This window comes from Rhinolophus sinicus, linkage group LG03 (assembly GCF_036562045.2).
Source record: "Rhinolophus sinicus isolate RSC01 linkage group LG03, ASM3656204v1, whole genome shotgun sequence".
NCBI lineage: Eukaryota > Metazoa > Chordata > Mammalia > Chiroptera > Rhinolophidae > Rhinolophus > Rhinolophus sinicus.
The window spans coordinates 67714491-67726978 of NC_133753.1; the positions used below are offsets into that span (position 1 = coordinate 67714491).

Here is a 12488-nt window from a genome sequence, read left to right on the forward strand (position 1 = left end):
ATCTTTTGTATTTTTGAAAATATTCATTACAATGGTAAGATACGTTCCAAGACAGTACGTTACCTGTCTAATGACTCTGTACCGCTACACTCACTGAAAACCAAGCAGTTTGAAATAAGCATGTGAATGCACAGCGACTGAACTGACATCTTCCCATAGCCTATCTGGTTTTTCTTAAGCTGAAGAAAAGAATGGTCTGCAGTGACCCTCCGGTTGATTGAATGTAAAATAGAAGAGTATGAAATGTGTTTTGTGAAGCAGAACTTTATGTCAGGTTAAAGCTAGACACATCTTCTCCACTGAGTTTAAGCTTGCCAATTGTGCACCTAAAATTTTATGGGAAAGGATACTGTTTGATGCAGTCCACCAGTGGTCCATAACAACAGTCGTTCACAATGCACTGCACACAAATAAGAGAAAGGGATCTGGGGTGGAGCGACTACAAAATCTATTACAGTTAAACAATATCCTAAAAGCAGTAATCACTTTTCTTAAAAAAAATTTTTTAAGAAGCTATCAAAAGGCTATTCAGATTTAATCACAGAAAACAAAAACTGCATGCTTTTTATTCACTATAAAAGCAAGCTATTAAAAAAGTGAAATGCTTTTCTCACAAATATTGCATTGCCATTTATGGTGCACCCTGACCTCAGTGATAGTTTATGATGACAGTAATTAAATGAGGTTTAAAATCCTTTACTCTGCTAGGCAGATAACAGCACTGCCACTGAAAATAGACAGCTGTGATTAATACCTGATAGACCTGATTTGCTAGAACTCCATCTGGAATCTGAGAAGGGTCCCGCAGCATACTATTTATAACAGACTTGGAGGCTGTAGAAGAAAAGAGATGAACTGTTAGTAGACAGTCACCATACTTTTAATGCAACATGAGAAGTGACATATACCTATATATATACACAGACCATGAAAATGAAAACACTACTGTTACTAACCACTTTTTTTTTTTTTAAAATCTAAGGAAAGCTTTTAATTAGACCATTTTGCCAAGTTTGTAAGCCACATTGCCAGATTTGAAGATGACCTAATTTTTCCAAGGTAAATTAACAAGTAGAGACCTAAAGCATATGTCTCTTTGCAGTTAAATTAGCTTTGGAAAAGCTCACTTGGGGGAAAAACAAAAACACAACAAAGACAATCAGAAAGAAAATATTTACCTTTTGCAGGTGAGGATTTTATAACCAAGCGTATGTACATGGAAAGCTTAGTGAAAGCAGGTCATATTCAAAGACTTCCATGATGTCAATAAAAATAACTTTCAGCCAAGAAACCATCTCTGAATTCTAAACCTTCCTAAAATAATTCTCATCACCCGCCATAAAATGTTATGTCCATTTTACAGGTGGGAAAAGTAGGTAAAATGACTGACAAATGAGGGAATCTTAAATAAGAAAAAAATATACACATATTTATTTTTATATATGAATTTTTGTCCCAAAATATGTCTTATTGCATCCAGCTGCAAATTAACAGAACTGTTACAGAAGAAGAAGCTACAGGAGGCATCTGATACGGGATGCTAGATCAGATCACATTCTTTGAAAATTGAGGCAAGAGATTCTGTTCTTGCCGTTTACTGCAGGAAAGTAAAGGCCAAAGTGGTCTAAATGCCTCTTCCTCAGCATGGGAGGAAGGCCAAGCCTCCAGACTGAAGCTCAGTCAGGTGCTGCTCAGGAATCGATTCTTTCAAGTCCTCCAGTGGAGTCATTCCCAAATATTTAGAAAAACCGCGTAAGGTCTGGTCCATACAAGCAGAATCTAAAAATGCATGCTAGATAATTATCTAGTTAATAGAACGAACATGGACTACAGATCTATATCATTCAGGTTCTGAGATGATTTTTGGCCTACTTTTTTTTTTGTTTTTTTTTTGTTATGTTCTTTATCAAGTTCAGTGCCATAAGAACACTGACAGGTATGATAAATGTTTGTAAGTACTGTGGAAAGAATTAAGGAAATTAGATCTTTCTCACTTAATCATAGTACTGAGTCCACAAAGAAAAAATGAGGTACAATTATTTTAATTATTTCCCATTCTTAGTCACATAACTGCATGCTCATAGCAACGTTTATGTATTTAACAACCATTTAGAAATGTGTTTGTACTGCAAGTGGAGAGGCCCAAATGAGCATCATCACCCAAGGAAGCCTATCCAGCCCTATCTCCACAACTCTGCGACCTGTGCATATTATAGGGCCTCTCAAATTCAATGTCTTCATCTGATAATATTATCTGAGGTGATTACCTTAAAGGTTTCTTCTGTGAGTCTCTAGAGAAAATAGCTACAACAGTTATTTTGTTGTTATTTATTCTGTTGAAGTTTAAGTAATAGTCAGAACCAAATCAGGCTTAGGCATTTGCTTCATATGAGCTTACGTTGGGCTCAATTCTTTCTGAAAGAAATTACCACAGATAAGTGGTATACAAACATTGGGAATACGAAGCAGCAAATCGTCTTATAAAAAAAACAGATTATTGCAACAACAGTGTTGAATAGATAGTAATGTACCTGGTAAAGTCACTCAGTTTTCCCAACTTGATTTTAAGGTCTGGCCAGTCAGAGGGGACCAGAGCAGTGCTCATGCATTTGGTCACCTTCTCTGAGGTCTGCTACTCAGTCACCGAATAGTAATGGCAGGCCCATTCTTTCAGGTTATCCATAATGCCATCATCGTCTCAAGGAAACAGCACCTTTGCCATAGGCACCAGGTCACTGCTAAAATGTTACATTGCTAACTCTTATACCCATGCAAGGAAAAGATTATTAATCTACAAATGATCATATGGCGTAACAAAAGTGTTATCCTATGGAAAATTAATGACCTCATAACAAACTATGCAGATTCATTGCTAAAATAATAAAACAAAGCTCTTAAAAAAAAGGAATAGGGACAATACTCCAGGACATAAGAAAATTAGGTCATTTATTTTATGAGGGAAGAAAGGGAAACATTAAAGAAAAAGGAAACTGATGACATCATAATTTTCCTCACAATATAAATTTAGAATAGTGTGCTTATCAGAATCAAGAATCATAGTCAATAAACTTTCAAAAAAATAGATTGAATGTACTGAATAGAACACTATTCAAAGCAAAGGAAGTCTGTGACAGGGGAAGTCAGTCGTTTTAAATTGAATAGTAAACTCATAGACACAGACAATAGTACAGTGGTTACCAGAGGGTAAGGGGGGAGGAGGGTGGTAGATGAGGGTAAAGGGGATCAAATATATGGTGATGGAAGGAGAACTGACTCTGGGTGGTGAACACATGATATGATTTATACATGATGTAATACAGAATTATATACCTGAAATTTATGTAACTTTACTAACAATTGTCAGCCCAATAAACTTTAATTTAAAAAAAAAATTGAATAGTAAATACTATACATTGAGTCCACATTCATTTAAAACTCAACAAAATGTCTTTTCTTGCATCCTGCTGACTTTTTGGTTTTGTTTTGAGCAGGAGAGAAAGTGCAAATAGGAAGTCAAGGCCTTGGTTCCAATCCCAGGACACATCTGCCCTACATTTGCAGTCCTCCACCCTCAGGCTTCACAAAAATATATCTGTGTCTCAGATGAAGTGAGAGAGTACAAACTTACTTTTCTATACATATTCTGAAGCTTAGGAACTGCCAAAAGGATGAACAATAACATCAACCAGATAAGGCAATTGGACAATCTTGGGAGGTCTAGGGATAATAGCCCTCAAGGAAGTCAATGCCTTTCATGGAAGCTGTTCCTAGGCCAGGTATTACCTCTGTCCAGTTTTCACCCGTCTTTTTTGACCATACATGGACAGGAGTCTCATTCTCCCTAACCTCTGCTGGAGGCATTCATTCTGTTGATTTCAGTCTTACCCTACCACAGCTTCAACTGCTGAGATTTCAGCTTTCTACCAAGGATGTACAAAGTAGCAATGCCTGAGTCTCTTGGAACTAGATGCACAAGAATAGGAGAGAGGTGGTAACTGCTGAAGCTACAGAGGACAGACAATAGGCAACGCCTGGGCTAGGGCATAATGCCAAAGTAAAGATTATGACCTTTTTACTGTGAAATATTTCTAACATTACGAAGTCAGGAGACTGATACCATAAACATCAATACACACACCACTCTGATTTAATTTCTGGATTTGCAAATAACTTTAAATACTCTAATATTAGTTTGTGTAAACTTAAAATATATCAGTTGTGCTAGAGGTTGGTTTCCTTTATTAGTATTTTTCAAGGAACCGAATTTCAGTTTTATTGATTCTCGCTACTGCTCCATTTCTTCAAATTTCATTTATCTTTTGGTGATCATTATTTCCTGCTTTCTACATTGAGTTTGTCACATTATTCTTTTATTAACTTACTATTTTTATTAAATAATTTTTTAATCTTTTAATGTATACATCTTAAGGCTATAATTTTTCCTCTAAATTCTGCTTTAGCTACATGCCGCAAGTCTTGTCATTTATAAATATTTTACACTTTCCATTATGATTTCATCTTTGATCCATAAATTATTTAAAAACTTATTATATTTCTAATTTGATTATATTGTGGTCAAAGTATGTAATGTTTATATTAATTTGGGGGTTGTTCACTTCCTTTGTGTTTTTATATGCAACCAATTTTTACAAATGTTTTTATTGTCTCAAAAAATACTGAAGATCCTATTTTTGAGGTACAGGGTTCAGGTATGTAAAGTAGGTCAAGATTTTTAAATTTATTATTTAAATCTTCTACATTCTTATTAATTTTTCCAAACTACTTATGAAATAATCATCTGGTACTAGCATGGATTTGTGAGTTTCTCCTTATAATTTTGCCAATGTTTGCTTCCTGTGTTAGGGGGCTATATTGTTGGGTGCATAAATTCATTGTTTTACATACACTTTTTGGAAATTATGCCTTTTGGCATTAAGTCATGATCTCTCTCTCTCTTAAATTTAATATTATCTAGGAGTAATACTGTTGTACCACTTTTCTTTTGGGTAGTATCTGTCTGTCTGGTGTTCCATTTCTTTACTTTGAAAATTATTTTGTCATTAAGTCATAGGTATGGCTCTTATAAATGGCATTTAGCTAGATTTTCTAAATTCAATTTGTTCTTTTTCACACTATTTCATATTCTTTCATTTATCTAGTTATAGTCTTTATTTAGTCAATCAGTTTATATACTTTATCTTACAGATTTATTTTATAGTTTATAATATCATCTTATAGATTTAATTTATAATGTCTTTTCTCATCTCAAGTCCATGGTATGCTATCTATCTATCTATCTATCTATCTATCTATCTATCTATCTATCTATCTATCTATCTATCTGGTGTCAGATCTTTCCTATGATAGTAGTTTCCTCACTTGGCTTATGAATTTTTACTGGGAGCTTATTTTCGCAAGAATTGTTTGTCCTGCACTTTGAAAATAACCATGACACAGTCATTTCATGTTTACTTTTGCAGAAACCAGTTCTACTGCTAATTTGTTAGCTCAGACTTCCTGCAGTAAACAAGAGTGTACGTTGGGACCCAAACTCCAAATGGTGCTGATCTATTTCTAATTTCTTTCTTCATTCCTAATGTTCCACAACTCGAAGCTATACACAGTAAGCAAGCTTCCTTGCCATTTTCTCCAGGCAAATGGAGTTTTCCTAGTCCTTTTTCTATGGTCTGGGCTATATATGGAGGCTCAATTCCAAACTCCTGGTTGTACATCTTTACTCTGTGGAGTTCAAAATCCCAGGCCCAGCCCCTCATGTCTATACCTCAAACTAACAATTCCTATGGGCCTACACAGTGTGAGCCCGTTTACCACTCTGAATATACCTTCTCTTTCTATTCCTTGCACCCAGAAATTGAATTCCTTTTGTTTGAACTTGGTTGTGGATTTTAAAAGATTTTTTTTCTTTATTGTTTATTTTGTCCATCATTTCTACGTCTTTGTCATGGAAACATGGCCCATCAACAAAAGCTCATTCTGCTGTGTTGCTGGAAATTTTGAAAACTTTTTAGTAAGAAATTGAAGGGAAAGCTTGCTTCCTTTTATATTTGTTTATTTGTTATTTTTTCTGAAGTTAAAGTTATATAAATGTTTAAAGGTCCTTCCAAGAAGTTGGAGCTCAAACAACAGAAGGAAGAGCTGGTGGCAGAGATGCAGATAGAGCGGGGACTGGAACAACTTAAATCAGCTCTAAAGACCTCTCTGCTGCATGACGTCTGGCCAGGCTGAGCAGCAGGAGAATGGCCATTGGTTGTTGCCCTCAGGCCTTCAGAGGTTGCTGCTAGGTCACAGGCCAAAGCATCGTGTACAGCTCATCATCAAGCTTGAGAAAAAAAGACAATTTGTTTGGGAATCAGTTCCACTGGATTTTCAAATATAAACCCATATTTTTTCGATGGGAAGGGGCTTCAAATAAGAATTTCTTAACATGCTCATTATTTGGCAAATTGGGCTGGGCTTGGTAGCTTATTCTTTCTTTGGGGTCAACTGGAGTGGGTTATCTGTGTGCTGGAGGATTCCCTTTCATGATGATTCACTCACACGCTTTGGCAACTCTGTGCTTGCTGCAACCTCGGCTGGAACTGTGGATGAGGTGGGCCTTCGTTTCCATGTGGGCCTAAGGTCTGCTTGGACTTTCCCTTGAAACGGCAGTTGGGTTCTAAGAGCTACACACCAGGAGAGCCAGGTAGAAGCTTGTGGCTTCTTATGACCTAGCCTCAGATGTCACACAACAAGACCATAATTTTTATTTACATCTTCCTCAAAAGACAAAAAAAAACATACCTTCTAAAAGAAAGGTGAACTCAGAACGCTATACAGTACTTTCAAATGGAGAGGCAACGTGGAACAGTGGTTACGGAGCACAGCCTAGAATCAGACAGACTTGGATTGAGGACTGGCTCTTCCACCTATTAGCTATACTATCTCGACAAGTTAACTAATATCTGTGACCCTCAGCTCTCTTGTCTATGAAAGAGCATAACATTGGAAGGCTGTTGTGAACATGAAATAAAATAGCCCACGAAAAGCACTTATGCCATTTCAGACTTGGGCTGTTACCGCTGTTGTACTGTTGCTTTGGCTGGTGTTAGATCATGGCATGGCCTGCTTTCTGCCTCCCAACACTATATTATCAATAAGTAGATCACTCATTACTTTCTATTGTTAAGAGGGTGAAAAAAAAGGACTCTATGACATATGTATGAAGTCAGGGCCTGCTCTTAGCAGTATACACAACACAGCCTTGGAGAGACAGCCAGAAGTGAATCTGCTAAACAGGCAAAGCATGGCAATGCCAGATTCTCCCTTATTACACCCCTCCCCTGCCCTGCTCTTTTGTGGCATTCTGTCCACAATGCATAATCAGAACTATTCTCTGGAAAGAACATGGTAGAAGTCCTTTACATGTTTTTGTGTATTAGTTTAACTGTTATCACTCCATGGGAGGTTTGTATTTTAACTTTTGTCTATAACAAAGATAAGGATTTTCCCCCTCTAGCTAAGGGCATTCCAAGCATCTGCAACCAAACAAGTGAAGACTTTCCTCCAAATCACTGACATCCCACCCATTTTTGTAATTCTTCCTTTCCTTAATGCAAGCTGAGAAAAGTGGGCGGCTACTGCTGAAAGGAACTGAGGCAAGTGAGCACGTGAACCATCTCCACTCTTAAGGTCCCTAAAATTCCTGCCTCCTGCAAAGAGTGCCTTTTTACTAGGTTATACCTGAACCAAAACAAAGACCAGACCATATATAGTTGGGAACCCTATTCCAAGGTCACAGATAGATTTAAGCACAATGGGTGAACCAGCGTGGAGCTGACTGTGTGTGGGGTGGCAGCAGTCAGGAGAGAAGAAAGGATGAAGTGAGGGAAGGACAATCCAGGGATAAAGACAAAATGGGCCATACTGAAGGAAGACTCATGTGCAGACAGAATGGCGGGTGTTAGAACCTACTCCTTTTTCCACGAAAGAAAAAATAACCCCCCTGCAGTTGAACAGCTGGATGGGAAGGAGCTGCTGTTGGCAGCAATCCCAAAGCACACCAGTATGTTTGTTTGCCTCCTCATGTGGCTGCCCCAGAGGCTGAGTTCCAAGACAGCAAAGCCTAAAAATACCAGTTAGAATTTAATAATGTCTGTAAATGCTGGTTTAAGGCTTTTGGACATCAAGGTCATGAACGTCCCAAGCTACAACTCCATGGGAGTTGGCCTGTCAGTGTCATCTCTGGACAATTTTGATATTGCTAGTAGCCCACAGGAGCCTGCCTCCTCTTGCAGTTGCAACTATTCTTCAGGAATTCCAGGCAGCCCACTAGCTCTCCCACGGCACAGGGGTGCTCTCTAAAGCAGTCTGATCCCATTTGATGATGTGAACAAGAAACATCTTTTAACATTAGGGAATCCTACAGGGACAAATTAAGTTCTGCTCTCTAACTAGCACATAATCACGTAAGAAATACCTTGAACTAGAGTCATCATAAAAAATTATTATGTAAGGACAGGAAGACGCTATCTCCAAAGCATAAGTATTCACACTGATCAGATTTCTTGTCTCAGATGACTTACAGCTCTATCGCCATCATACACCATTGACTCTTATTCAACAAACATACATTTGATTAATATTTATTAAGCACCTGATTCATGCCAGGAATATACTTAATTCCACCCCGCCCACCCACTCACCACCAACTCCATCCTCCAAACCTAGAATGTTCTTTCTCATTTTTCCCTTGACCAAAACTTCAAAGCTCAGTTCAATTTTTACCTCCTTCCATATGGTTCTCCCTTATTTTTCAATCCATTTGCTCTGCTCTCCCTCATATTGTGGAGTGAATTCATTTTGTCCTCCAATCATTTGGCACTTGATTAAATATTACTTTGTGGTCTGTTGATTGATAGGAGATTGGTCAGGATGCTAAGACTTGAAACCGTGACAAATTAGAAATAATATAAAAAAGGGATATTTAGCAGAGTATAGAAAAAAAATGCCATATTTCCTCAATGTTATCTGTAAGTATCTGGGGGCTTTTACCCAGAGGACTAGGCTCATCCTGTGGTCACCCCAAGGAGACAAGATATAATTCTTACAAGTTTATTACTGGTTCTGAAGTTGTAAGGTTTCAGAATTCAAGCTCGGCTTTATGTGGTCTTCTAGTTGGTCTACATCAATACTTCTTAACTTTTTTTTTCATTATGGCTTACCTAAAGAAGACTTTTTAGACATTTTAAAAATTGTACCCCCCATGAAATATTAATGCCACAGGTATACTGCATATGTATTTATGCAATATCACCCCATTTGAGAATGTTTTAGTCACATGGAGGACGAAGGAAATATTTATGTCAGGATATGTGGTAAGCTGTTTAACAGCAGAACTTTTTCTCTGTTATCACCTCAGAGTTGCTCTGCACAAAATAGCTACTCAATAAATTGCTGAATGAATTATTAAGAAACTACACAAAATCCAAGCCCTGGCTATATTCCCTACTGTTACAGCAATTCTTAGGTAATCAAATGGATTTGACTTAATTTGAAATGTTCTCATTATGAATGAGGCAATTTTTTTTTTTTATTTTTAGAAAATTTAGACTCAAAGAACAGATATAACGGGTCTTTAAATGTTGATGATATCTAAGCCATGTCTCCCAAAGAGCAGAGTGCTTACCACTGGCATAAGCATGCAAAGTGGCTTTACGAGTATGCAACACATTTTTTTCCTTAAGAGTTACGTATTCATGTCATAAGTACTTCCTATTTATGGTAAGAAATTCTAGTTTATCATTTAAGGTGGAATTACACATTTCCTTTAAAAATGTAGTTAAATGACATTTAAAGATATCAAGTAAATATAGTATATTTATTATTAGTACATGTAGTGCTATGTGGATATGGCAAACATTGTAAAACTGTAAAAACTGTAAAATTTCAGAAACACCAATTTAATATCTGAACAAAGTCAGTTGAGCATTCAGGAAGGTGGGGTTACTCAGTCTATCCTATAACAAATTTTCACTTCTAAAAAAAGGAACAACAACTAACATTTACTGAGTGCTTACTTTGGGCCAGGCACCATTCTAAACTTTTCACATGTATTAACTCACTGAATTCTCAGAATGTACCTACAAGGTGGCTCTCCCCATCTTAGAAATGGAAAAAATGGAGGCATGAGGAATTGAAAGCATTTGCCCAAAGTCCCACTCGCAGTTAGTGGTGGAGCCATGATATGAATTCAGCCAGTTGGGCTTAGAATCACCTGGCTCTTGTTCTCCAGCCTCTCCCCATTGTATTCAAAGGCGATCTGACAGGTTCTAGATGAATGCATCATAGTTATAAGAATCAAACTCAAGTTTTCCACTCTCTCCACCCTCCTAAGTCAAATATTAGCAACTAAAGTTTCAAAACACTTAGTGCTCCGTGTAGAGCAAATGTAGGGCCACCTAATGAAGCTGAGCTCTCTTGTCTAAGTTTATGGGACCAGCATGTCAGGTGACATTGAGATTTGAGTGATAGGTAAAGAGAAGACTCCAGTTCAAGGTCAGGGAGAAAGTTAATAACAAAGACCTACTAAAATTTGCTGGGGTAGCTAGAAAACCTGACAGGATCACGAATGTCTTATGTTCTATAAAAAGGAAGAAAAATGCATGTCCCTAGAGGTGATGCACAGTGGCTGCTGGTAGAACTAAGTTTGTATTATTCAGTGAGATGGGGTAAAGGAAGTCTGCTTTGCAAGTGGATGACATCGAGAAGCCTCTCTAATCATACTCTCTGGTAGCCTGCTCATTTATGTCTCCTGGTTTCCATTTGCTGGCAAAGACCCATACCACATCATGGTGTCTGCCTCAGTGCATAATTAGAAAGCAGTTAATTCTAAGTCATTAAAAGTGTTGCCCAGGATTGGAAGGATTCATGGAAAGGGAGAGAGTACACGGACAAGAACATGTGCATTTTTTGGCAGGCCCCCTAATCTAATGGGAAAAGAACAAACTAAACTTTAGACTTCTTAATTTAGGAGAGGGGCAGATGGGAAAACAGAGATAAAATTTCAAGGTAAGTTAAACAATATGAAAATTCAGACACTTTCAGTACATTGAAAGAAACATTTCCTGGGAACTAAGCCCATGTGACTAATTACAGCCAGGGACAGCACTTCTATTCAGAAATAACTTTCGTCTAATTCTCCTGAGAAAAATCTCAACAACTTTCAAGGAAAACACAGCTATTCAATTTCTGCCCATTATCCAACACAGGGATCTATCTCTCTTATGCTTTTTTAATTACAAAAAAACACACAAAAAACCCAAAACCCCAAGAAAACAAAAGAGAAAAAAAAACAAAAAACGTTAAAATCCTATGTGTCAGACAACCTAAGCAATGACTGACCTATACTTTAGTCTCATTGTAAGGAATGGCAAATTCTACAAAAACAACCTACCATGTTAAACATATGTTTGCAGAGGTCTCAAAATTCTGAGGTTTCAAGAAAGCCTACATTTTGGTCCCTCAAGCAAATGAGCCATTCATTTAAGTGAACAAGTTAGTAGACTGATCTAAAAATAGCTGTACAATTAACAGTGTACTATATAATTAAAATCCGTATATCATTAAATTATGCGGACGTTAACTTCACTATGAATTCTTTCTGTAATGAGACAGTTAAAAGATACATTTCTTCGGTTGTAATTAATCTTTCAGCAAGCCCACGGAGCACAATGGCAACACAATACTGTGCCAAAGGGAGAGATAGGCTTTACAAAGAGTCACGCTGTAAGCTCTTGGGGCTTCTGGAAACAAAGTGTATTAAGGGAGAAGCACAATTAGTCTTCGAAGGAAAGTTACCAGCAACACTCGTTCTGTATGCATCACCTTTGGGCCCCCTAAATGACAGACCAGTCATTTGGAGGCATAGCATCTACTCCAAAGGACGCAGGTGCTATACATTTTGTACCCTTGGCAATTTTCTATAGTGGTTGTGGTCAACAGAACCACTTGAAGACAGAAATGAGGAACTTAATACATTTTTAAGAACCGAAGAAATTACTTCTACAGTGTGGCAATTAAGTGTAAATTAAAAGAACTATTTAATTACAGTTTTGCTGACTTCAGCAGAAAAAAAAAATTAATACTCGCCAATAAACATGAATATGAACCAAGAATATCTATAAATCAAGTACCAATATGCCGGGGATAATAATAAAGAACATTCGTGTTTAGATGATCACATACAGCGGCAATACCCGGCGCTTGGGGTATTTCAGTGGCCTCATGAACTTCTCTCCTCCTGTTCCTGTGTTATGAGGGGAAAAAGGGTTGATGTGAGAACAAAGTACTGTCAGCAATCTACCCTTTAAACTGCTCAGACCTGGAAGGCACACTCATTGCTTTATTTCTTTGCTCATTTTTCTCCAAGATTGGTACATCTGAAATACCTTTCTACAGATCTATACAGCACTACCGTTCAGCAAGAAAAA

At 37.4% G+C, this 12488-nt stretch overlaps 1 protein-coding gene across 2 annotated transcripts in view; it reads right to left on the reverse strand.

Annotated features, from left to right (window-relative positions):
* CDIN1 (CDAN1 interacting nuclease 1) overlaps nt 1-12488 on the reverse strand; it is a 214555-nt gene that overhangs the window by 116954 nt on the left and 85113 nt on the right. For both annotated transcript variants that reach the window (XM_019725527.2, XM_074327928.1), the window contains exons 6-7: nt 755-834; nt 351-400 (exon numbers count right to left, since the gene is read on the reverse strand). In XM_019725527.2, the coding sequence (XP_019581086.1) occupies nt 351-400; nt 755-834 (130 nt within the window). The remainder of the gene's footprint in view (nt 1-350; nt 401-754; nt 835-12488) is intronic.